Source organism: Protopterus annectens, chromosome 2.part1 (assembly GCF_019279795.1).
Source record: "Protopterus annectens isolate FY-2018-M chromosome 2.part1, PAN1.0, whole genome shotgun sequence".
In the NCBI taxonomy this organism is placed as follows: Eukaryota; Metazoa; Chordata; order Ceratodontiformes; family Protopteridae; genus Protopterus; species Protopterus annectens.
This window is the reverse complement of record NC_056729.1, coordinates 1957959525-1957985398: the sequence shown is the minus strand read 5'-3', so window position 1 is coordinate 1957985398 and position 25874 is coordinate 1957959525. Positions and strand designations below refer to the sequence as shown.

At 37.9% G+C, this 25874-nt stretch overlaps 1 protein-coding gene across 3 annotated transcripts in view; it reads right to left on the bottom strand.

Moving 5' to 3' along the window:
* The window catches only part of DST (dystonin), a 4096730-nt gene that overhangs the window by 1247564 nt on the left and 2823292 nt on the right, over positions 1–25874 (bottom strand). For all 3 annotated transcript variants that reach the window (XM_044063350.1, XM_044063347.1, XM_044063348.1), the window contains 3 exons: positions 20209–20375; positions 5779–5935; positions 4563–4689 (listed from right to left, as the gene is read on the bottom strand). In XM_044063350.1, the coding sequence (XP_043919285.1) occupies positions 4563–4689; positions 5779–5935; positions 20209–20375 (451 nt within the window). The remainder of the gene's footprint in view (positions 1–4562; positions 4690–5778; positions 5936–20208; positions 20376–25874) is intronic.

Below are 25874 nucleotides of genomic sequence, written 5' to 3'. Positions count from 1 at the left end.
TGAAATTACTATATTATTGTCATTTTTTTTCCTTTCACTTTCCTCACCATCAAGCATTAGACATGTGGACAGAAAGCGATTACTTTTTTGGGGAAGGGGTGCAGAGGCATAACGTACAGGAAACCTCAAGGTCATCATTTGATCACTGCTGACAAATAAGTGTTACGATCTGCGGGCAGTGTATGTGTCTACTTACCACAAGTGGAAATAACAAAATGGTGCTGTAGTTCTTACACTTTTCATTCTTTTCTCAGTAAGAAATAAGTGTACAGAAAAGGGCTATCACTTTTTGGGGCATGCAATAAATGAGAGAAAAAGTTATAGTTTATATGGTTTGCTGGAAGGGAAGTATCTATCAAAGAACAAGGAAACCATTATTATTATTATTATTATTATTATTATGGACAGCCGTGGTGGTGCAGTGGTAAGCGTTGTCGCCTCACAGCAAGAGGCTCTCTGGTTCGATCTTCGACTGGGGTGTCTTCTATGTGGAGTCTGCATGTCCTCCCTGTGGTCGTGTGGGTTTCCCCCGGGTGCTCCGGTTTCCTCCCACATCCCCAAAGACATGCTGCAAGTGGATTGGACACGCCAAAATTTGGCCCTAGGCGTGAGTGTGTGCATGTGTGTGCCTTCTTTGGAAGGTTGGGCGCCGGGCTGAAAACTCGACACCATAAAAACTCCACTGCCGATCATGAGCAGACAAGGTGATCTGCTGTGGTGACCCCTAACCAGGAAAAGCCAAAAGAGAGAGAGAGAATTATTATTATTATTATAATATATTGTAACAACTTCACAATCATAAATGGACCTTCTCAGAAGGGGCACAATATGCAGGGAAAGTGTGCATGTTTTGTAACCAAACAGTTTTTTAAGAATACTTTTTTAATTACTGTGAGCTGCCTTAAGGCAAAGGAAATATGGCTTCTTATGTAAAGCTAACAAAACCCAACATTTCACACGGCTTTTTCTGTTTCATTTTGACAGTGTATCTGGACTCACGTTGGGCCTGCTTGACCATTTCTTGCAAAGTGTGGTGAAACTACTGTGCACTAAATCATCATTAGATCAGTAGGGGGGAAAAAGTGCATTTTTCCATTAGCCAAGGCAACATTAATGTTGCTGCATACAGATTGGTGTACTTATATGCTGTAGTTATTATAATTTCCCCGTTATTAATTGTCAGCAGACCTGTAGCTTGGGCTGTTAGGAAGTTTGATTATCGTACTGTCAACATTCATTCATTTCAGGGAATGTATTTTTCTTTTGATTGTTTAATTAATCTCTGGATTTTCAGATTTCGTTATTTTTAGCCTAGCTATTGCTATGATTGCCTGCTCTGACTTGTCTCTTAGTGGGTTCCTCTTTAAAACTCTAATGTGTCCGCCTTTATAAACAACTAAAATAGGTCTCTATCCATGTTTCCTGCTGTTCATGCTATTTATTTATTTATTTTTTTGTTGACCTGAATAGTCACACAAGGCTAGTGGCCACCTTTCAGGGGAGACCTGATGTGGTATTTATTCTACTAGGGGAAATTTGGCGAGGTCATCAGGGAACTTTCCCCTGCTCATTTCAACAGGTGCCACCTCAGGTATCAACTCAAAACAGATGCAATTTCAGTTTAAGGTCTCATGTGAAGGAAATCTATTTAATCTAATTCTAATTAATCTAACTACTAACTAAATCAATGTCTAATTAAACTTGAAATTTATTTTAACTTGAATCTACTTAAAGCAGTTGGAATGTATTTATTAAACACAATATATTACTTTTAGGTGACTTTAACTGCCCATCCATTAACTGGAAAACTTACACAACCAATAATAGATAATACACATTTTCTAAATTACATGAGTGGTAGTTCCTTAGACAAAATTACCCATCTTCCCACCAAAGGCACAAATCTTTTTGACCTTGTCCTTACAAATATTGCTGATGCCACACCGCTCCATGTGTCTGTTAATCTATGGTAAAGACTGACCATCAGGCTGTTTTTTTCTTTCTTTGGACTAGCACCACTCATGTCATGAACCCTTCTGTATTAAGAGTACTGAAATTCCAGCCTCTTATAGTTTCAGAATGGCCTATAAACATTTGTAAGTTATTCTCCTTCTGAGAAATTCATGGCCAAAGTGTCTATACCAGCATCTGTCCCCGCCTGTCAAATATAATGAAAAATGTAAGGATAAAACATTCACAATGGAATTGTTACATAAACAAGCTGTATAGCAGCAGTAAAAGATTAATTGCTGCTTGACGTAACTATTCCTCCCCACAAAGGATCTTATGTTGGTTAGCAAAAATTTGAATTGGGCCATTAAAAAGTACAAGATTTCAAAGCGAAGACTGCCATCTCTGCTAATGGCAGTCACAGGGCCTTCAGTAATTATGGAAGGAAACTCAGAAACACACTCATTATTATTTTGAGAGGTTATCAAAAACACCCCTTATTGCGATCCTGAGGACATCACCAACATCCTTGCTGACAAATTCAACTCCAGTTTTATACTTTCCCTTCTGCACTTTGTCCACCTGTTGTCTCCAATTTATACCGCCCCTAAAATCACACTTGATCAAGTCCTATCAGTGCTATTTAAAACTAAGGATACCACATCCACTGGTCCTTAAAACATACCAGGTTTTCTCCTAGAATGTGACACACATGGCTCTGTCTAGCCGCTGTTGGACTTATCTTAGCCTCTCCCACTGGTTATACACCAGATATTTGGAGAACTTCCCTTTGGTGCCAATAACTAGGGGAGGCCCCACAACATATCCAACAACATTACTAGCTGTGTTCCTTGGAATTCAGTCTTATTCTTTTTTTCTTCAACAATTACTTTTCTGATGTAAAAGCAGAAGTCAGTGGTTTATTGCCAACCAAGTTTACAGATGACTGCAACTGGGTACTGTTATCTGATGCTCATGCGTTTCACCAAGAATTGAATCATGCTGACAACCTGGTGTACTGACTACAGACTCACAATATCAAACTCATAACATGCCTTTAGTTGAGAAACAAGAATTCACAAGTTCATAATACATTATTTTATTTATTTATTTAACATTTGTTAAACGGGAAAGTCTGACTTGGAACAAAGCCGATTTTTAGCGGAGGCCTGGGAAGAAATGCTCCAGATGCATGTCTTTGTAATGTGGGAGGAAACTGGACCACCCAGAGGAAACCCACATGAATGCAGGGAGGGCATGCAGACTCCACATAGAAGGCGTCCCAGCCGAGAATTGAACCAGGGAACCCCTTGCTGTGAGGCGACAATGCTACTGCTGCACCACTACATTCCTCCAATGGTAAAACTGACATAGTCATTAGAGATTGGGGTACCTTCATCAAGGATGAGCTGTCATTCTTCAATCATAGTTTGAGAACAATTCTACCTGGCATATTTAAGTTCCACAAGCATTTTTCCTACAACCAAGGAAGTTACAGTTTCTCTTTCTACATATATCATAAGGTTTATCATCAAATACAGTGTTCCCCTTGGCATGAACTCTCTGAACACCTTGCCTAACTAGAAAGGCTCCAAAGACTTCTAACTAAGAAAACTCACTGACCAAATCTCCATAAGCTACCCTGACAGACTAAAGGCCTACCACTATACTCCATCTCACAAAGGCTCCCATTTGGTGATCTTTGTTTAGCCTTCAAAGCCATCAAAGATTTTGCCCTACTTGCTTTCATTACTGTCACATGACTAATGACACTATAAATGTCCAGTACAAAAAACGTAATATTCATAGGCACATAAACAGGACTTTTTTGGCATGACAAAGCAACATCTTAGCCAAGTTTAAATCTTGTCTTGGAGAAAAGATGGGCAATCACAAATTCACCCCTGGGATATAGAGAGCGGCTGTCCTTGACTGGGGCAGATACCAGTAGTTTTGGCTTCCTTAATTTGGGTAGGGTACTCAATGGTTATCAAAACCCATGCCTAATAAATAACCATGAACCAGTGAATCAGATTCAAACTAGTTTGATGGTGCAGGCTTGAACAATCTGTATTTGCTTAAAAGAAAAACAAACAAACTAGAGAAACACTCTCAATCTGCAAGCCTCCCTTAATAATTGTCTAATGGGAGTTAGTAGCCTGGACTAATATAACTGTATAATGTCTTGTGATGAAGTTATTTAAAGCTGTCTGAAAACAAGAAATGGGAAATAACATAAAAACTGGCAAAATAACAGTCAGAGGTATTACAGTTACAAAACAGTTACAGTTACAAAAATATACATATTCACAGTAAAACTTCTAGGCAGTGCCATCAAAAACTCTAAGGAAAGTATGTGAAAAAGACAACACAGCAGATGGAAAGAACAAAGATCAAGCCTTATTCCATCAGTGAAGATTCAGCGACAGAGTCATATGATCTAGCCCCAACAAGTTTCTGGAGAAAAGAATGCCAAGCAGTGCTGCTGGATGATGTGAGATCAGGGTGGTATTCTGTGGTCTGTAAACGGTAATTCCTCAACAAAATAAAGAAACTTGTATCTCTACAATCTGATTAAAGTACTACATTACCTGCTGAACCACTGCACCTACCTGGTTTCCCTGCTGACTTTGATTTTGTAGAGGTTGTCACAGCGGTTATTAAATCACACAAAACTGCTCCCTTGGTATTCAGTGCTTGAACTTCAGAAGTTTTCAGTGACCATTCATCTTTTAAGGTCTATGGATGCAAACATATGTGTTTTGAAAACTATATTCAGCCTTACAGAGGAAAGCAGTACATGGTTTCAGTATTATTAACTAAGCAGATTACACAGTCAGTGTAAAAATGTAGGTTATGTGCATATCCCATCTATAGCCTTGCCCCTGAGATACAGATGCATAGCAATTAACGTAGCTCTGCTATCTGGGTTCATGGCTGCATGTGGACAACTAAAGAGAGTAGGGGAAACACATCTGGGCATCCATTCTAGATACAAAATCAGGCATAGCAGAGTACACAAAGACTTCTGGGAGGTCATGAGCTACAATTTTATACATAACAGAAGCATCTACCAAACAGTCATCCATCTTATTCATTACATAAGTGAATTGGGGCAACATAGTGAACAGGGGCTCCTGGTAATTGTGGACAGCTAGTTTTCACTTGGGTACAGAACAGATACAGCAAGATCATACAATAGTAAGGTTAAACCATATCCATAACCACCACTGCATTTACATTATAGTTTGATAAATTATGCAGTATGTCAGCCTAATTAACCAATAGCCAATTAACCAAGGTGATGATTGGCTCACAGACCAGCAGCTAATGCCAATATATGTTTGTGTGTTTCTGATATCTGGATAGGGAGATAAAACCTTACAGAACTGTGCTGAGGTATGCCTTAGAGTAGTACAGTCAGAAATAACAGAATCAACAGACAGGGTAACAGCAATATAATAAAGAAACAATGCAATAAAGCTGGAGTATGTATAACATGGCACAAGAAAAACTAATAAGTACTCTTTGAATGGTGAATTTGAAATATATTTTACAGCTAGGTTGTGTCTAAAACAGGAAGTGAGATATACAGAGCATTACACAGTGGTCAAACTTGTACTTAAAAATAGACTTAAGAGAAATTACACCTAGGAAATCTGTTCCACTATGGATTCTGCCATCATATTTACAAAGAAAATGTATAACATTAAATATCTGTACTTTATAAGCTAGTCTGAAGTAAAAAGGGTCTTTCAAAGTATAGCACATACAGCCATATGGCCAAAGTATATCACATGCAGCCATATGGCCAATCAGATCACTGACCTGCACTTTCTGCAGATCCTTCTGAAGCTCATCTGCAGAAGAGCTCGAACACACTTCTGGAATATTTCCTTCAGTTGTAGTTAACCACTTAGTTAAATGTTGCACGAGGGCTTGGAACTCCTGCATCTGATTCTGACAAGTTGATACCTCCTTTTCTCTGGAAGTAAAAGTGGAATTATTAACAATAACAGATTTTTTGCTACAAAAGAAAACAAAACAGAATGACATGTCGAAGCTTATGAACAGATCCATTCTAGAATCTCATGTCCTAGCCATTTTGAAGAAGGTACACGCATTTCCTCTTCATAAAGGAGGCCCCTCTGTTGATTACTCCAGCTCCAATTGCCATCCTGTCACCATTATCTAAAATATTAGAAAAGTGTATCCATTCCCAGTTACTTTAATACCTAATCACAAACAATCTTCTCTCCCCCACACAACATGACTTTTGTCCCAACCATAGCACCACTACTGCCCTACTTCCCTTTGCTGATACCATAAATAAAAACAGAAGGAATGGAAACCTAGTATTGTCCTTATTCCTAGACCTGTCCAAAGCATTCAACATTGTCTGCCACCATAACTGTTACTAAAATACTCCTCCTTGGGTGTCTTCCCTACTCCCTCTCCTGGTTTAACAGTTACCTAACAGATAGATTACATGCAGTAGAATGGCAGCATGAATATTCATCTCTTCTACCCATTACTGTAGGAGTGCCACATGGTTCCATATGGGACCACTCATGTTTAACATATTTATAAATTATCTACTCACTCCATACAGCATGTCTCTCTTGCTCAATATGTAGACCACTCCACATCATCTGCATAGCCTCTAACCTACAAAAACTTCAAGAAATGACTCAAGAATCCTTTATGCCTATAGAATCCTCGTTAGACAGCTCACAACATCTAATTAACCCATAAAAAATGGAGTTATTACTTTTTACCCAAAAACATTCTCCCAAAAAAAGCTCTTGTTAAAATCACTTCATTAAATAATGCCCTGACTGAACAGATCCCTAACACCAAACTATTTTGAGTCCCAGTTGATGACAACTTGAAATTTGATCTACACTTTCAAATCTTATTAAAGCTTGGCCTCGAGTACAGAGCAAAACCTTACCTAACAGACAGCAGTAGAGAAACCATAGCTAAAGTCTACCTCCTATCTAGCCAACTGTGTGGCTCCCCACTTTTTACTAACCTACAAGGTCCACACAAACAAAGCTGTAACAATGCTGCCGTAAAACAGCTCGCTTTGCTGCAAATCGCCCATTTAGAACTCATCATGGTTCTGCCCTCAAACAACTTAATTGGACTGAACTCACACAAAACCTCCACTATGGTCAGCTACTACTAGCTCGTACTCCTCTCTGTCACTAAAGCCCAAAATGCATCGGGAGCCTCCTTATACTCAGACTCTGTAGCAATCCTCTGGAATGCCCTCCCACATGCTCTCAGGCTTCTTGAAAACCAACAGGCATTCAAAACACATCTAAAAACACCTATCAGCATTCTGTACATATAAATGTCCAGGATAAGTATAAAATCTCTGCTTCTTCCTCCTCTTCTACTATACCTCTGCTCTCCCCTACTCTGCTACTGACTATCAATCTGTCTTCATCCACCCCTACCCTCTACCTATGCCACTCTTAATTCTTTTATCACTCATTTCATTTACATCTCATAACTAAATCAACCTTTTGCTTTCCACCCTTTGTAAACAGCTCAGTACTCTGTATTGTGATATCTATCCTACTGCATAGTTATTTATTTAATTATGTCTAGGTAGGGTATAAATATACTTGACAAGAAAGACTGTTTATGAGGAGGAACAAGGTTTAAAAGAAGGCAGGATTTGAATGAGCTATGTAATGGTTGTCTAACAATGACTGGGTATGTTAAAAGTGATGTATAATGTTTGCAGCTATAGTTGTGTTGGCACGGTTTGGAATGTATAACGTTTGCAACTGAGATTGTGTTGCTATGGTTTATTGCCATTCATATAAATGTAACATGGCCTATGTCGTACATGACAACTAATAAAGCTGTTAGTTACTACTTCATCTGTTTTGATTTTAATTGTATTCTGCATGGCACTGTTGATATTATATAACTTAAAAAAATGTGTTTGCACTGCATGGCCTGGATGGAGCATTTCTCCCTGGGCCTCTGCTGAAAAAGGGCATTTGTGCCCAGCCGGATTTCCCCAATCAACAAAACTAAAATACAATGAAATTAAATAAATGAATCCATTTTCAAAATATTAACCTTTACACTGCTCGATTTCCCTGCCCGTTCCCTTCATAAACTGAGACCATATCTGCAGGCCTCCCATCCCTTTAAACGGGATTAATCCCCTGCTGTTGGAGCTCTCCGTTTTGACTTTAATGAATACAATCTCTGTGTTCCATTTTTTAGGTTTCAAACTCCTTTATTCCTCCAGCTCTGACATGGACAATTTTTATATCATGCCGTATGAAATCATCATTCCACTACTTATAACTAAATCCTCATCTTTGACTCAAAACATAAAATGAATAAATAAATACATAAATACATAAATACCAAAACAGAACACAATTTACATGAATCAATGGTAATCATAGTAAATTCTTAAAAATGTTCAGAGAACACATCAGCAAACTGTTGCAGTAAACTGGATGTTACAGAAACTGTCACTTTGTCTAAATACAGCAAGGTCAAACAAGTTTTATGTCACAGTGCTTGCTTGTCACAGCAGCATTTAATCAGACCATGAATCAATACATTTAAAGTAAAATGTTGTCTTTAATTTTTTTTCAAATGTCATTGTATAAGTAGAGGGTCAACTTCCTCCTTGTTCTGACATCCTTCCCCCATATTTATTCGCAATCACAGATTGATAAAGTTCGACAGTTAAGGCTCATATACATAACACAAGCAGAATACAAATCAAAGTGAAAAGAAATGATGCTGAGGGAAGGGGATTACAAAACAAGGAGAGACGAGGAATTTGGATACAGGCCCTTAAGGAGAACAATAACAATTGTACAGAATATTATACTGACAAATGTTAACAACTGAGCCAATATGGGAATGGCAAAATGAACATTTCCAATAGGGATGACTGCAAGCAGATGCTTAGGAAATAAGCAAGAGTTAGCTGCAATTTGTTGGAGAAAATTAACAAAGGAACCAGGATACTGGAAGTAAATAACTAGCGAGGGAAAAGTCACAATGTGGGATGAGGCCAATCAGAAGTTTGGATTGAGGTTTGAAGATTCCTTTCCCTACAAGGGACTGATAACAGATATAACCAAACAGAAAGTCACAGAGGAGTATTAAATGAAAGACTAACCCTGGTTGACTTTATATTTGAACCTATAACAGAAGCTGTGGTTAAAAAGGGGTTATTTAGTGGGGCATATGAAATGATGCATGATAACTATAAGGATCAATCACAGAAGGTTAAAAAAGATAAGGAAATAATAAAGGAAAGGCAATATACAAAGAAACAATGGGAGGATGTCTGTAGCGCTCCCAAATGTGCAACAGCCTGAAAGTGTTTGCACAGGTATTTTACACCCCCAAGTAGACTTCAGAGAATTTTTCTACAGGTAAACAGCAGTTGTTGGGTGTGTGATGGGAAAGATAGAAGTACTTGGGACCATGTTTTTGGGAATATAACAAGTATGTACATTTAAAAAATTCCTCAATGGGTACTTTGTCAGAAATATTGGGGGAGCAAATTATTGTAACTAAGGAAATGATTTGTTTGAGTAGGGATATAGAAACTGAACTGCCTAACATTGCAAGGTCCGACTAAGCTTAATGCTGTTAGCCACCAAAAAAAGCAATTCCTAGAAAAAGATAAACAAAAGGCTAAACCGGCCATACCATAATTACTGTATGTTGCAAAGGAGATAAAATAATTAGAAGCAAGATCCTTAGAAAAGGGAAGGCGCAAACAACATAGAAATAAATGGAATCTCAGGGAACAACACGTGCAGAATAATGTTCAGGAGGAGGAGTGATATTTCTTTGAAGAGAGGACTTGAGCACACTAAGTAACGCTAAATTGAATAATAGTTATTAAGAAATAAACCACATATGTATAATGCATGAAAAGGAACATCTATGTAAGGGTTTATTTCCTTTTTTTAACTGCATGTATACCCATGTCATTGTACAATATGTGAAGTTAATAACGCTGTTTGAAATAAAATTAGGTTAATGTACCTCAGAGAAACAGGTAATAAGTTATTTTCTTAGTATAGCAATGGACTTTAAAGTTTGACAAACATAAAATAAAACTAATTATGTGGGTATCAGAACAGCAGACCAACCACTCTATATAATGCATTGGAACTTACCCACATACATTCTTTTGTTTCAACTATTTTACTGTTTTAGTTCATTTCAGGTTATATTTTCTGTAGTTTGATGGCATGGCTTCCCTCCAAATGGGATTTGATTCTTTATTCTGGGACATTACTTTAATCATCAGTAATTTGCTCTAAATGCATACATAACTGAGTGTCTGTGTGTGTGTGTGTGTGTGTGTGTGTGTGTGTGTGTGTGTGTGTGTGTGTGTGTGTGTGTGTGTGTGTGTGTGTGTGTGTGTGTGTGTGTGTGTGTGTGTGTGTGTGTGTGTGTGTGTATGTGTGTGTCTGTGTATATGTGTGTGTGTGTGTGTGTGTGTGTGTGTGTGTGTGTGTGTGTGTGTGTGTGTGTGTGTGTTGTCATAGTTTTTTCATTTTAGCTATAAACCATGAAACATTTTTCAGTGTTCCTCCTTTATCTCCTGCCCCGTCAGGTGCCAAGTTTAACTGCAAGTCATTTCTGATCGACAATCTTACATACGATCACAAATGTGCAAGTCTTCCTTTTTGTTTCGATTTTGAAATTGCACTGTCTTTCTTGTATTGTGAGTAGTATTGTATTTGTTAGTTATGTTTAGTACTCTACTTGTATGTGTTGTTTCACTTTCCTTTGTAATCTCAAGGATTGAGTTGGTGCACAAAATTTCATTTAGGTTACATGCATGTAGTTCTAAATGACAATAAAATTTATTCTAACTTTGACTTAGTAAATTTTCTTTTCCCTAACATAACAGTAATCTTACAGATGGTATGATATTCCAGGGTGGCTCTTTGTCACCGTTGCTATTTTGCCTTGCCATTAACCCATTAAGTTGTTTACTTAACAACTTAGGCCATGGCTACAATTTGGCTCCTAGAAAACAACAAAGTGTAAAGACTTCTCATCTTCTCTTTGTTGATGATTTAAAACTGTATAGCTCATCAGATGAGGAGCTGAAAGCACAGCTGCAGGTGATACAAGTGTCATTTGGTCTTGATAAGTGCAAAAGCAACCTTAAAAGCAGAAAACTGCAGCACCAGGAAAACTTCAGTTTGGGACAAGAATGTGATATAAAAGAAATGGAGCAAGAGGCAATGTATAAATATTTGGGAACTGATGAAGAATCAACAATGAAACATGAACAAATGTGAATAAAACTTAGTAAGGAACACTTTAGAAGACTTAAATTAATTCTGAAAACAGCGTTGACATCTAGGAACAAAATCCAAGCTATAAACCAATTTGCTCTTCCTGTCTTAACTTACAGTTTTGGAGTGGCTGACTGGCCCCAAAATGTGTTGGATATATTAGATAGGAAAACAAGAGGGACACTTTATGCTCTCCAAATAATTTATAAAAATTAGTGTAGACCAATATTATATATTCCCCGTTCCGAAGGAGGGATGGGCCTCCTTGAAACTGATTACATGTATAGATCTGCAATTGTGGGATTCCACACATATCTTCTGACCTCACAAGACCAAAATGTAGTGAAAGTTTTGAAACATGAGGAGAATAAATCTAAGATGACTTCTCTGCTTAGTTTAACAGAAGCATATCGGCATCAAGCAGGAATGGAAATCAAACCACAAGTAGATACAAATCAGGCAGCAACTGAATGTGCCAAAAAAAAACAAAAGAAAGAATATATATATGGTGAAGGACCAGATGAAAAGGCAAGAAATGTGGAAAAAGCATAAATATAGCTGCAAGTATAGAAAACTTCTGGAAGAACCTCATGTTGATCAGGGATGAATGCAGGAATGGTTAAGGAGAGGCAAATTCAAACCAAGAGATGAAAGGTTAATATTGGCAGCCCAAGACAGTGGGGTATGCACACATTGGTTTACAAAGTCCATTGAACAGGAGGGAGGAACAGACAAAAGTAGGTTTTGAAAAACCAAATTGGAAACAGTTGCACACCTCGTTTCTGGTTGTGACATACTAATGGCAGAAGGACTGTATACTGAAAGGCATAATGTGGCAAGACTATTGCACTGGGGATTGTGCAAACATTATGGTACTGAAATGGCTGAAAAACACTGGAAACATGAGCCACAAAGCTTCATAAAAAAGGATGAAGTCTACAATACATGGGGTTACCCATTACCAACAGTTCAAAAGATAGATCTAGAAAACCAGATATAGTGGTCCAAGAAAAGAAGACAAAAGTAGAATTGATCATTTCAATCCCCAGTGACTACAGTGTCTTGTGTACAGAGAGACACAAAGTCATAAAATATCAGGTTTTGCAGCAGAAACAAGAGCAATGTGGAAGATACCCAGTTCCAATAGTAGTAAGAGCAACAGGTCTTATAAAAAAGAGTCTACAATTGTATTTAGATATGCTACCAATACATGTAACTCCATATGAATTGCAGAAGAAGTCATTACTGGGAACACTGCGGGTGCTGTGAAGAACACTACTGGCTTAAATCAAAGAGTGAAATAATACTAATTTCATGAACTTTAAATGTACTTTGTCTTAGGAATGGGACCCATTCCCGTCATGGTATTAGAAACCCAAAAGATTTGGAAAAATTAAGAAGATGGTATTAAGAAGATTGAGGCACATATCTCATTTTAGGGGTGCAGGAGATTCTCCCCATTGAAACACTGACAGTAAAACAGTGAGTTTTGATAGTTGCTGTTTCACTGTTAGTTTAATTTTACATTTCATTAGGAAGCTGCTCCCAATCATCATCTTACAGAACTGCTGGGCTTATTCACAGCTTTGGGTTCATGTTATCAATAGAGAACAGCTTACCTTCACTTGTTTAACAGCTGATTGCTCATTTTATACTCTGCTTGAGTTTCTCACTTGAGGTGTGATTTGCATGTGCCATCTTTGCTCACAACATATTCTAGCAATATAATTATAAATTCTGCATGTGTCGGTTCTGCTCCAAGACTGAGGGATAGTGAAAAGCTGATCATTTTTGTATTTTTGTGAATGACTGGTCTTTTTCAACAGTGAAGCAACTATGGAATGAGAAAATATATGCAATGGGAGAGTAAGTCTGCAAAAGACATTGGCGAAAAAACATCTACAAAAACGTCACCATTTTTATCTCATGTCCTCCTATCCTGAATGTTAGTAATTGAGCCTCATCTACCTCTAACCTTGGCATATTTAATTCTTCTGTAAATATTTTCATGTGTACCTTTTCTTGATTTCCACATTTCTCTGCTTTATATAGACTTTCATAGAATTTCTGAAATATTTCTAATACCTCTACAGGACCTCCTGTTATCTTCCTTGTTACATGCTCCCCAAGCTTGGTGACAGTCCTTTCTACTTTCTGTTGCCTGAATCATTGTGATAAAAGTTTTTGTGCTCTAGAGTTATTATCAAAAACAGTTGCTTAACAGCAATCTTTCTAAACTCATGCATATTATCGAGGAAACCCCTTATTTTCTGTTTAACATTCTGCAGTTGCTCCTCTTCTTGTTCTGTGAGATTCCCCCTATTCTGCAATACTTTAACATTTGTCAGTGTCTCTAAATAATTCTTGTTACTTCTCAATCATATCTCCCTTTCTTTTATTTCCACCCTATCTTTAAACTCCACTTTAATTTTATCCCACTCCATAACTACATTTTCAGAAAAAATGTCTATATTTTCTAACAGCTCCTGAATAATTTCCACTACCCATTCCTTAAATTCTCTTTTCAATGGATAGGTAGGAAAAAAGTCTTTCATTTTAATTTCATTGCCCTGTGTTTTTATTTTTAGTTATTATTGCTGCATGATCTGAAATAGTTATTGGGTCATAACAAGACCTTCAATTAAATGCACATGTTCCTGTGAAATGTAAATTCTGTGTAGCCTAGACCACTTTTTCTATATTGGGAAATAATACGTAAATTCACTCCAAATTTTTAGTACTTAATTCACATCTTCCATGCCAATTATTTTCATAAATTTCTTCAAAAGTCTACTCTTCCTTGTTATACTTTCTCTTCTCGGCCCCCAGACACATCCTCACTGCTGAAAACCAAATTCCAGTCCTTGCTGAAAGCTGATTTTCTTAAGCTCCACTATAGCAGTTTTAGGTGGAATATAATTACATACCAGTGTAATCCTCCTCCCTTGCCAGTAACCCCTTAGTACTACACATCTACCATTATCACCTTTTTATCCTCTTCTATCACTATCTGAGCTCCTCTTGCAATTAATATAAGTACACTTCTTCTCCTTTACCCCAGGTACTCAACTGAAAAAAACATCCTGAAAACCTTTCTTTATCAAATTCACATGTTCAGTTCTTTTCAAGTGCATCTCTTGTAGCATACTGTAGCTATTTACACTCAATTTTTAATATAGTTCATCACTCTTTCTTTTTTATATTCATCTGTGAGACCATTGACATTTAAAGACATTACAGAAAGCATCAATGTATTAAAACCTTATTATTCCCACATTTTATGATAATAGCTTTTTGTTAAATGTCTACTTCCAGCTTTTGTGTTAAATGCATACACTGTCTGGCAGGTTGATCTTTCATACAATTGTTTCTTGTCATGTCTGTGATGAAAGGAGGTACTGCCAGCACAGCTAGCTGGAATTTTGCAAATAATTATATGTCATTTGTAAATATCAAACTGATTTATACATGATGCTCCTGTTACAAATGTATTAGAACTGTATGTCATGTGTACATCAAATTGATTTGTACAGATGCTTGTGCTGAAAAGGTATTTGTAAAGTGATTGTGTTTGAAATGTATCCAGAATGTGTCCTACTGGAGAGAACAGAACTGTATATGCACTATTGTAACTGATGAAATGTATATGTTTTAACAGACAAAACTGGCAGACAGGAGGTTAACCTCAGTCCAGTAAACTTTAAAAAATATTTGAAATTAAATCACTTTACAGGCTAGGCCATAAAGATGCTATCTCACAGGTTTAAATGCAGCCAGAGAGACAAAGTCTGTACTAGGAATATTTCTGTATTGTCTTTGGGGTGAATTCATTACTACTCTGAAATTCTGGTGGTATGCAATTGTTTTATGACTTCTAGCAAAAGCCCTTCTGTGTGTATTTTTACAGGTAGTTGCTAAGTCCTGCCAGCTTTCAGCAATAGTGGTTCTGCACGGGAACTAGAAGTCAGATGACCAGAAGTGATGTCACTCTGCAAGCTATCTCAGACATAAAATTTTAGATATTATTTTGAGAAGTTTCTCAGTGAGACAGAGCATTCTGTATTCTGTCTTGGGCTTGGAGACAAGAACAACCATTCACCACATCATCTGCCATGCTCTATCAAATAAGTAGGGAATAATAATTCTATTAGACTCAGTCAGGAATATAGTGAAGCTTAGTTTAGATATTATTTCTTTATTTGTCTGAGCCTGTCTTTCAATGTCATTTTAAATATTACCTGTGATTTTGAACTCTGATGTCACTGTGAACATACACTTAGTATATTCTTGTTCTTTTATTATTTACTATTAAATATATTTAAACCTTTCATTGTGGCTGACCTTTATAAAGATATTTAAATTTTGAGAGTACTTGCATATGTATTTGGAGAGACTGTGTGGGCCATTCCTAATAGCCTTGCTCTTGGTCAAACTGCCATTTGTGTTAATATTAATTTCACTCAGTATATTGAGTACCCTTGGAAGAGCCTTAAGGTAGCTGGCAGGAATGTCTGGTGGCAGTCATAACTACCTTATAGTCTGGGCAGAAGGGGGTATAGCTAGTAAACCTATGCCAGCCTTTCCCAGGTGTGTGTGTGTGTGTGTGTGTGTGTGTGTGTGTGTGTGTGTGTGTGTGTGTGTGTGTGTGTGTGCGTCAGTGTAAATCAAACCTCAAAGAGCATGTGTGTCAGCTACTTGGGCAGGGACATGAAGCAATGGTTTGACAGAAAGGGTGCTGGAGGTCTTGGCTTTGACACTCAGCTGAGATCTCAACTCAATAGCTGTGCCATTGGGGAGTATTACTGGAGATCTAGAAAAAGAGGGAGAAACCAGCCCCAGACTGACTGTGGTCTCTATGTGCTCTCAAGGGAAATTGCACTTGATGCAAACAGCTGCATTTGGAAATAATGTGTGTGTACCTGTTATCCTCCCAGTGAATGTCCCACACAGGTGCAAGTGATGAGGACTGAGGCTCCCTGATTACTGGCCCAGAGGTGGAGGGTCATGAAATATTGGCTGGCAGTGGTGGGATATCTAGAAAAAGAGGGAGAAACCAGCCCCAGACTGACTGTGGTCTCTATGTGCTCTCAAGGGAAATTGCACTTGATGCAAACAGCTGCATTTGGAAATAATGTGTGTGTACCTGTTATCCTCCCAGTGAATGTCCCACACAGGTGCAAGTGATGAGGACTGAGGCTCCCTGATTACTGGCCCAGAGGTGGAGGGTCATGAAATATTGGCTGGCAGTGGTGGGATATCCCCATCATAGATTGGTTGGCAGTGGTGTGATATCCACATCACAATATCCATTTCAGCCTATGTCACATCTTACAAAACATTTTCTTTTATTGAAAGCCCTCAAAAAATACCCCCAAACTCCACTAAAACCTATTAACTTGTAATACTAACATGCAAAACTATCTAATCTTCAAATAGTAAAGTTTTGCCCTCCTAATAGGAACTGACAACCACACTCAAACTTGAGTTAATCTAAAAGAAAGGTTATCCATGCTAATACGCATGGTGCAGCCTGTGCCTCTACTAGGTGCTGTCTGGTTTTCTCTTATCTTTATAGCTCTTCCAGCTGGGAAAACACTTGAATGTGCTTTCAGAGAACATCATCTCCTAGCCAATTTTTCTTTATCAGATTGTCTCTGTGGACATGAGGACCAGATACAGAATTTCTACTAATGTTAGTCTATCTCCTAGCCAATTTCTCTTTATCAGATACTGAATTGTTACTAAGCATACATTTATCTGCTAGAAAAAAAGCCTTATAATAGTCAGTATTTTTTCATTTACTTGCTTTCTCTTAAAACATGTTACTAGATCAAGCTAAGGGCCTTAATTCAGTCTTCTCCCTCCCTATGGAAGAATGAGAAAAAGCACATTAATGTTTCTTTTGTCATATTCTTTTAACCACACTTTTCTTCATTTTGTTTCTGTCTACAGTCCTTAAAACTAAACAAAGAGAAACAGAGAAGAAGGGGGGAAAGAAAAAAAACAGGAGCACCTGTTTATAACAGTATCCCCATACATTTAAAAATAACTGAGAAAATGTTACTTTATACTATGCAAAGAAAATCATGTACTATAAAAATATTAGTACTTAGAAAAAATCTGTTTTACTTACAGTTAAAGTTCTCCCTCCTCTTATCATCTCCCAAGTATTTTTCAGAACATTAATGACATGAAGTATGGCATATGTTTTAGAGACCCTCACGGGTCTGGCAAAGTCCAAAAAAGTCCAATATTTCCATGTTTTCTTGTTCTGTCATATTTCACGAATATAATTATTGTTTTGTAATCCCACATTTGTCAATTTCCAAGTTACTGGTTTTATTCCTGTTCATCTCCATTTCCCCATTTCCAATATACTCTTGATTTTTCTAGTCAACTCTCATGCTCTCTTACTTTTCTCCAGCATTTTCCATTGGAACATTGGAAAAGGTTTCACTGGCACAGTCTCTCTGTGGTTTTTATTACCAGAAGAACAAGAAGCAGAATCTTTTTCTGTTTCGCAACTCACTTTTTGTTGGACAAACTTTTGTATATACTCCTTACCATGTACTTTAAAAAAGAATGATTTTGTCCTCCAGGGAAGAATATTTTGAAGATAGCTGGGTACAGCAGTGTGCATCTGACACCTGCTTCTCGACATTCCCTGAATAGTTGAATAAATTTACTCCTCTTCTGCCTGTTGTACAGTGAGTAATCTTTCTCCACAGACACTCTGCTGTCTCCCACTTTTAATACTTTGTCCTTCTACCACAGTTTTGTCAGAATCAACTCCTTCTGCTGGTAGGATTGCATCTTTACTATTAAAGGTCTAGGTTGCTTTCTCATAGCCAGGTTTGGATCATATACATGATGTGTCACTTCAATTAACATCTCCTTCTGTGGAAAACCAGTCCAGCTGCTTATTTGTGCTTTCATAAAATTAATACAGTTCCTTCTGCTGGTAGGATTGCATCTTTACTATTAAAGGTCTAGGTTGCTTTCTCATAGCCAGGTTTGGATCATATACATGATGTGTCACTTCAATTAACATCTCCTTCTGTGGAAAACCAGTCCAGCTGCTTATTTGTGCTTTCATAAAATTAATACAGTTCCTTCCAGCTTCTCTGGTACAGCTGAAAATCTCAGGTTTTCCCTATATGCTCTATCCTCTAATAGTACTATTTTTAAATATCTCTTCTTGAGCAGTCTTATATTCAGCCAGCCTTTTCTTCATTTTTTGCAGTTTTATCACCTCATTTGAATATCTCTTTAAAGCTTTTTCCATCATTCCAGCCTATTGTTGTTTGAGTTGATGTACTCTATCAGTGTTTTATTTATTTTAATCACGTCTGTGTGCAGTTGTCTTATACCTTCCTCTAGCTTACTGGAAGTCATGTCTGGAGCTTGCATTGCTTTTTGGTGAACAGCTGCAGTACTTTTCTCTGTCGGTATTTTTTCTTTACCTTTTGCAACTGATTTTCCTTCAGGTCCTCTGTATTTCATTTTCCTGGCAAGCAGGCAGTGCATTTACTACCTAGTTAATGAAATTTACCTAGAAACACAAAAGTCCACTGACCTTCCCTGCTAAGCTTCTGTTTCATACTGGGAGAGCCAGAATTAAGCTGATACTCAATGTGCAGCTATCTTGGAAGTCCATAGTTCCGTATTTATTGATATCCATTCTGGTTATTAAACTATAAATTATCATCATTCATTTATTCATACATTATTATCTGAAATTAACTTTAATAAAGTGTCCTATTTCAATATAAATAGTTGATATTGATGTATTTAAAGGCACTTCTCCTTCTTACTTTATAGTGTAGTTTGTCTTGTAATTTATTTACTCTATCTATTAAAATTGTATTAATGCATTCATTCTCTTTAGTCTGTCTTTTTGTTTACTGTGGGAAATTTAAATTTGAACATCGTCACTGGGAACTTATTAAAGTTTTCTGAAACATTTATGTCTGCAACCTACCCGTTCTAATTGATTTTATTTGTTTATTAATCATTCTGTCCCGTATGATTAGTATACACAATTATTAGACATCTTTATAATCTTTTAACCTTCCAAAATCAGATGGGTAGAAGTACTACTTATTTGATATTTCAGTAAAGAATTTAAAAGTTTAAATTGTTAAGTCCTTAGACCTTTATGGTGGTGTAATTATTATTTTTTAATTGATCACTAATTTTGTAAACATAATTTATCGCCCATCTGGCAAATGATAAACAGGACCCACCCCCCATCTTGGCTTAATTATTGTTTTCCTCACTGAGTCACTTAATGACATTTAATGTTACTAATCTGTCACTGATTATCTTATATGGAGCCGTGATGAATTTCATAACAATATCACTAATGAAGCATGCATTTTCAGTCCATCATCAAATATTGCTGCAAGATTTTAGAGGCAGTACTGCCAAACCCTACTTCACCAAACCATACTCCTAACCTAACAGAAGTAGGGAACACATTTTATTCTTTACAAGTTCCATTATAACTCTCTCAATGATTTTGCAAACAGCTTTTACAGCCAGCTAATATGACCCACCCCCCCTTGTAAACTGGTAGCACTGAAAAGTGTTACCAAACACCAGCAGTGTGCCCACATGCTGTTTCTTTGCATAACGGTAATGGTTTACTTAGATTTCCCTTGCTACTTTATAAGAAAACTCTACACATAATTGTCCTGTCACCATGAAACCTACGTTTCGAATTTTCATTTGTTTATTCTGTTATAAAATCAGAGCTCAGTTATGACATGATACTTATCAAACTAATATCAAAATGAAAAAAAAAATAATGAAAGGAATGAAAACTATTTGTGTAGGTTTGGAATATAGTTCACATCACTAATTCATCAAATTGAAACAGTTTGTGTGTCACTGTTAAACTTGTCAAAGATGGATAGCTAATAAATGTACTCACTTTTCCTTGACAGTCTCTTCTAATTCCTTATAGCTGTTGGCTAATGCATTAACTTTGTCCAAAATCACAGCAGTGTCGCCTGCAAAGCCACAGGAAGCAAACTCCCCAGCAAGTTTCTGCAACAACTCTAGATCCTTATGGTGACTTATCATCTCAGCTTTTGTTTCCTAAATTGAAAAAAATGTCAAATATCTCGCTAAGAACTTGCTAAAAAGTCAATAATTTATTCAAATGAACAGATTTTTGACAGTCTGGAATGTCAGTTTAGACTGCAAGCCCAGTTGTCAAAACAATATAGATGTACATTTAATTACAGACAGAATTATAACTACAGCTTACAAACATAATACATGTAATATATACATTAAATGTTTAAATAAAACATGCACAGGCAATAATTAAGTAAACAGTCACCACATTACAAAACTGGTTTGAAAAATAGTAGCTCACTAAAGCATATAAGTATAGGTTGCGTCCAGACAGCTAAAAATTGCCAGAGCTTGTCAAGGGTCTGATAACAGGTAGCACTCTGTGCCAGTGGGTATGGGAAACTAATAGCACAAAGGAGTATACAATCAGATTCAGTCTTGTACATAGGTAAGGCAGGTTCTATGGCTGAAATGACAAAACTTGCCCAGTTTCAGTTTCTGACATAATAGGATGAGGAGGTGTTTACATCAGCTGCTGTTATTTATTTAGTTTTATTGCACACATTTGCTAAGCTTATAAGCAAACTGGAAAAAAAGTGTAATATAAAAAACACTGGTGATACCAAGATAAAACCACCGAGACTTTTGTTGAACTATAGCATACAACTGACTAAGCGCTTTCACCCACATAGGGCATCTTCAGAGTCAGTTTATCACATCTAAACACACCCTTTAAATAAACATTTCAATTAACACTCAATTCAGGTAGTAAATCATTGCTGTTAAGTCTCTCCTTAGGCTTTAAGGTTTAACCCTTAACTGTCATTACTATGATGTTATACAGACTTTTTGTATAGAGACACCCTATGCCAAGTAAGTAATGACCAGATTTACCCTCAACTGCATAGATACCACATCAGGTCTCCCTTAAAAAGAGGCAGTAAACCTAGTGTGACTAACTCAGTCAACAAAAGATAAAAAACATAAATTATATTAAGACTGTCTTACCACTACAAAAAAATTGCTCTGTCTTCTTTTTTTATGTAGTAAGAAACTACATAAAAGGAGAAAGATGTTTTTTTAATTTCATTAGTAGGATTAAAGGAGAAGGCTAGAAGATACCCATAAAAAAAACTGATGCAACAAAGACTAGTGGAAGTTCTGTATGGTTAAGTGTAATCCCAAGACTTTTCAGGGTCTATGTATTAGTTTCCCCTCAAGTGTTTGGCGGTGCTCAGACACCTTGAGTAACATTTTCCTGTAAAATAACAATTGAAACTTCTCCAATATCTAGTTGCACGCAGGACAACTAGTTTACAGTGACAAGCACTGTCCACATAGTTGCAAACCAGATACTCCTGACAGTGATTGATATGCTCACTCCAACAATCTAATCAATAAAAAAGGGTCTGTTGCCATGGATATGAACTTTCCTACTGCCTCCATTACTGGCTTGGTGGATATGGGCATCCTGAGGCAATGTAGAAATTGGACGACAATTACCAATATTACTCAGTCATACTCCATGTGGGAGTAAATGACCTGAGACATATCTTCCTAGACTATATGAAGAAAGACCTCGTAGAGCTCTCAGAATATGTGTCTCAGGCTGGTATGAGCCTAGCAATGAGCAGCAGTTTACCTTCTCCAAGGATGATACCACAATATGAACAAAAGATGATTGACTTTAATAATTGGCTTAGTTTCTGGTGTCATTCTAAGGGGGGTGCAATATTTGTCAGCATGGAAGGAGATGGTCAACACACCATGCTGCTTTGCCAGGGATGGTCTGCACATCTCCCCTCTAGGCTTTCGAATATTAGCTAAAACACTGTCTTCCTCCATAGGGCCTTTTTTAGGCAATGCCAAACTGAAAGTACTTCTGACATAGCAAATCAAAACCAAGAAAATCTAAAGGTATTACTGCTCAATACTAGGAGCCTAGACAAAAAACTCCACTCCCTGCAATCTATTTTTACTCTAGAGAATGCTGATGTCTGTGCAGTCTCTGAGACATGGTTTAAAGCCACTGTGAGCACACCAACAGTCCAAGGTTATAACGCCTTCCACACATTTAGGCAGTTACTTCACAGGCAGGGACTAAAGGTGGAGGTGTCTCTATTTACATCAAAAATAAATATACTTCAAGGCTGGTCAAACAGGATAATGCACTTGAGCTGCTCCATGTTCAAATCACCATAGGTAAAATCCAATACCACTTCCTTGCAAGCAACAGGTCCCTCTCTATGACCCAGGAAACCCACACTATGTATTTAAACTTATTAGAAACACTAATCATCCAACCCAATACCATATTCATGGATGACTTTAATTACCCCACTATTAACTGGGAATCCTATACAACATCAAATGTACATGCACAGAGATTCCTGGATTTTGTAAACACAAACTCCCTGGCAGAGAACGTCAATACACCAACCAGGAGTGCAACTATACTGGATGTAGTCCTCACTAATATGAGAGAGTGCTGCATTCCCCCTACTGTAATGCCTTCCCTGGTAATGTCAGACCACAAAATGGTCTCCTTTGAAGGAAAAATAAAACCTGGACCCCCAGCTTAACCAGGAATATTCAGGAACTATTCTAAGGATAACCTCCTGCTATAAAGTGAGAACCTGGCAAAATCTCAAGCCCCTATAAATGCTGAGAACACTTCTGCCTTTGCAGAACTGTTCACGGAAACCCTGTACAAGCATGTTAATAGCTGCACAGAGGCAGCTGTACTCACCAGGAAGAAGTACAGAACTAACTCAAAAGACAAGCCACCCTGGTGGAATCACAAAATCTACTGGCTGTATAACAGGATGAAGAACATCATGGCAAAAATTAGGAGGTGCAGCACCCAGCAGGATAAAAGCACTCTCATCAAACTAAACAAACAACTCAGAGGACAAATAAAGTTTACCAAAGCCAAATTTGAGGTAAGTTTGGCCTCCCAGGCCAAGGATAACCACAAAGCATTCTTTAGCTATGTCCTCAGCCTTAAAGGTAATACACAATTGTGTGCAGAGCTCATTGTAAATGGAGCCACCTATACTGTGCCAGAAGATATAGCAAACCTCCTGGCTGACAAATTCAACTCCAACTTTACTCCTCTCTCTCCCTCAACCTTTCCTCAGGAAATATCATCAAATATAAATCCCCCTACTATCACTAGGGAACATGTCTTTAATGCTCTCTCTAAGACAAAGAGCACTGCATCAGTGGGCCCAGACAATATCCCAGGATGCCTTCTAAATAGCATGAAATATGACCTATCAGGGCCTCTGGAATCACTACTTAACTGTAGCCTCTGAACAGGCTTTTTGCCTCATGAATGGAGAAAGGCAACAGTCATCCATCTGCACAAAGGTGGGCCATCTACAGACCATGGAAACTACAGACCGATAAGTCTCACCAGTCTTATATGTAAAGCCATGGAAAGAATTATCATGGAGATGATCAACAAAGACATAGTAAACCTCCAGACACTGGACCCAACCCAGTTTGGTTTTGTCAAGGGCAGATCATGCTTACTCAACCTGGTGGACTTCTTTGAGAAGGTCACCAATGAAATGCATGAGGGCAAAATCGTTCACACTGCCTACCTTGACCTGACCAAGACATATGACACAATACACCACTTGGACATTGTTGACAAACTGAAGAGGTTAGGTACAAACCCGTATGTCACTTGGTGGATAGCCAACTGGCTCACAGACAGGACCCAGGAAGTTAGAATTGGGGAGTCCACCTCTACATAAAGGCCATTCACAAGTGGAGTCCCTCAGGGATCAGTCCTTGGACCATTCCTTTTTGGCATTTACTTTACAGAAGTCAAGGCCAATGTCAGTGGTCTCTGGCTGGCTAAATTTGCAGATGATTGCAAATTAGGAGCTGTCATTGAATCTCACACTGACACAAATGTTCTCCAGGAGGGTCTGACACAGACAAATAACTGGTGTCAGAGCCCTGGACTAAAACTAAATGCCAAGAAATGCACAACAGTATCCTTTGGGAAGTCATCCATCCCTAGTAACTATCATACTGACAACACACTCCTTAGAGTTGACCAGGTAGTCAGGGACTCATGGACACACATAGATAGAAATCTAGCCTTTGATCATCTCGTGTCTACAGTGGTGACAAAATCATTCTATATTGCGCAACCTATAAACAATGGTATGGCATCTAAGTCCAAGGAAGTCATTGTTCCACTGTAATCGGCATTCATCAGACCTATCATTGAGTACAGTGCACCCCGTGGTATGTACCTAACGAGGCATATCCAAAAACTAGAACAGCGACGGAGGTTCTGCACTAAAAGAATACAGGGCGCAAGTAATATGTCCTCTGCAGACCACCTCAAGGCCCTATCCCTGTATTCTGTCTACTATAGACTTTTGAGGGAAGATCTATGCCTGGCATATAGGGCATTGTCAGGCCCCACTCTAATGGACCTCCTGCATATCCACAAAACAAAAGTACCAGAATTACCCACTCAAAAGACTTAAAATTTGCCTGTGATATAAACAGGACCTGCTGGACAGATAGGTATGTATCCCAGAGACTACCCCATCTATGGAACAGGCTCCCCATACATGTAAAGCAGAGTTCCTCCCTAACGCAATTCAAGTGCAACTTGGACAATTGGATGGGAAACTGGAAATTCATCCCTGGTTTGGCACCTATGTCTTTAATGCAAACAGGTAACCTGTAAATGTTCTTTCTTCCAGGCCCATGCTTACACTTATCAAGGGTATCAGAACTTGTTAGAGATTTGGGATGCAAGCTAGGCTTAAAAAGGCCCTTGTGGTCATTAGCCTAGTAAATATCTATGAAGCTATGAACCTATGAAGAAACACCGATAAAGAAGTACCCTGTCATTAGCATGCACATATTTACGTAATGTTAATTTTACAAAGGATATGGAGGATGTCACTGAGTCCCACTGCATCAAATGGACACTTTTATGAATTCTGCAGAACAAAAACAGGAAAAGGCCTGCCTTATCTCGAACATGGGGTGCCTGAACCCCATTATTAAGCAAAATCACCTCCAGTGTCACACCACTTCCAGGGAAAAAGAGGAAAAACTGAGGAAATGTCTTCCCAACAAATGTGATACAGCGACATATTTTTTACTGTTTCAAATCCTTCTGACAGCGGAACTCCATCAGCCCAGTGCCAAACTACTCTATCTGGGTTAGTGCTATCAGCTGGCTCAAGAAGGTTCAACAATAACAGTCTATTAATGACACTGCATTGAAAAGATAAACCAGTACAGCAACTCTGATGCTAGAAAAATGTAAAATGTCCAGGCTAAGCCCCTGCTAAACTGACAAGAGATCTTTACAGAATTCTTAAGGCATGTAAATGCCTAAATGTAGGTTACTAGAATCAAATGATTGCACTTCAGGAATATACTCTAGTTTAAGTTGTTTATGTTTTTGGTTGACAATTAGTAAAGGACAGAAGCTTCAGATATAGCAGGGATCAAAGTATCCAATGGTGTTAA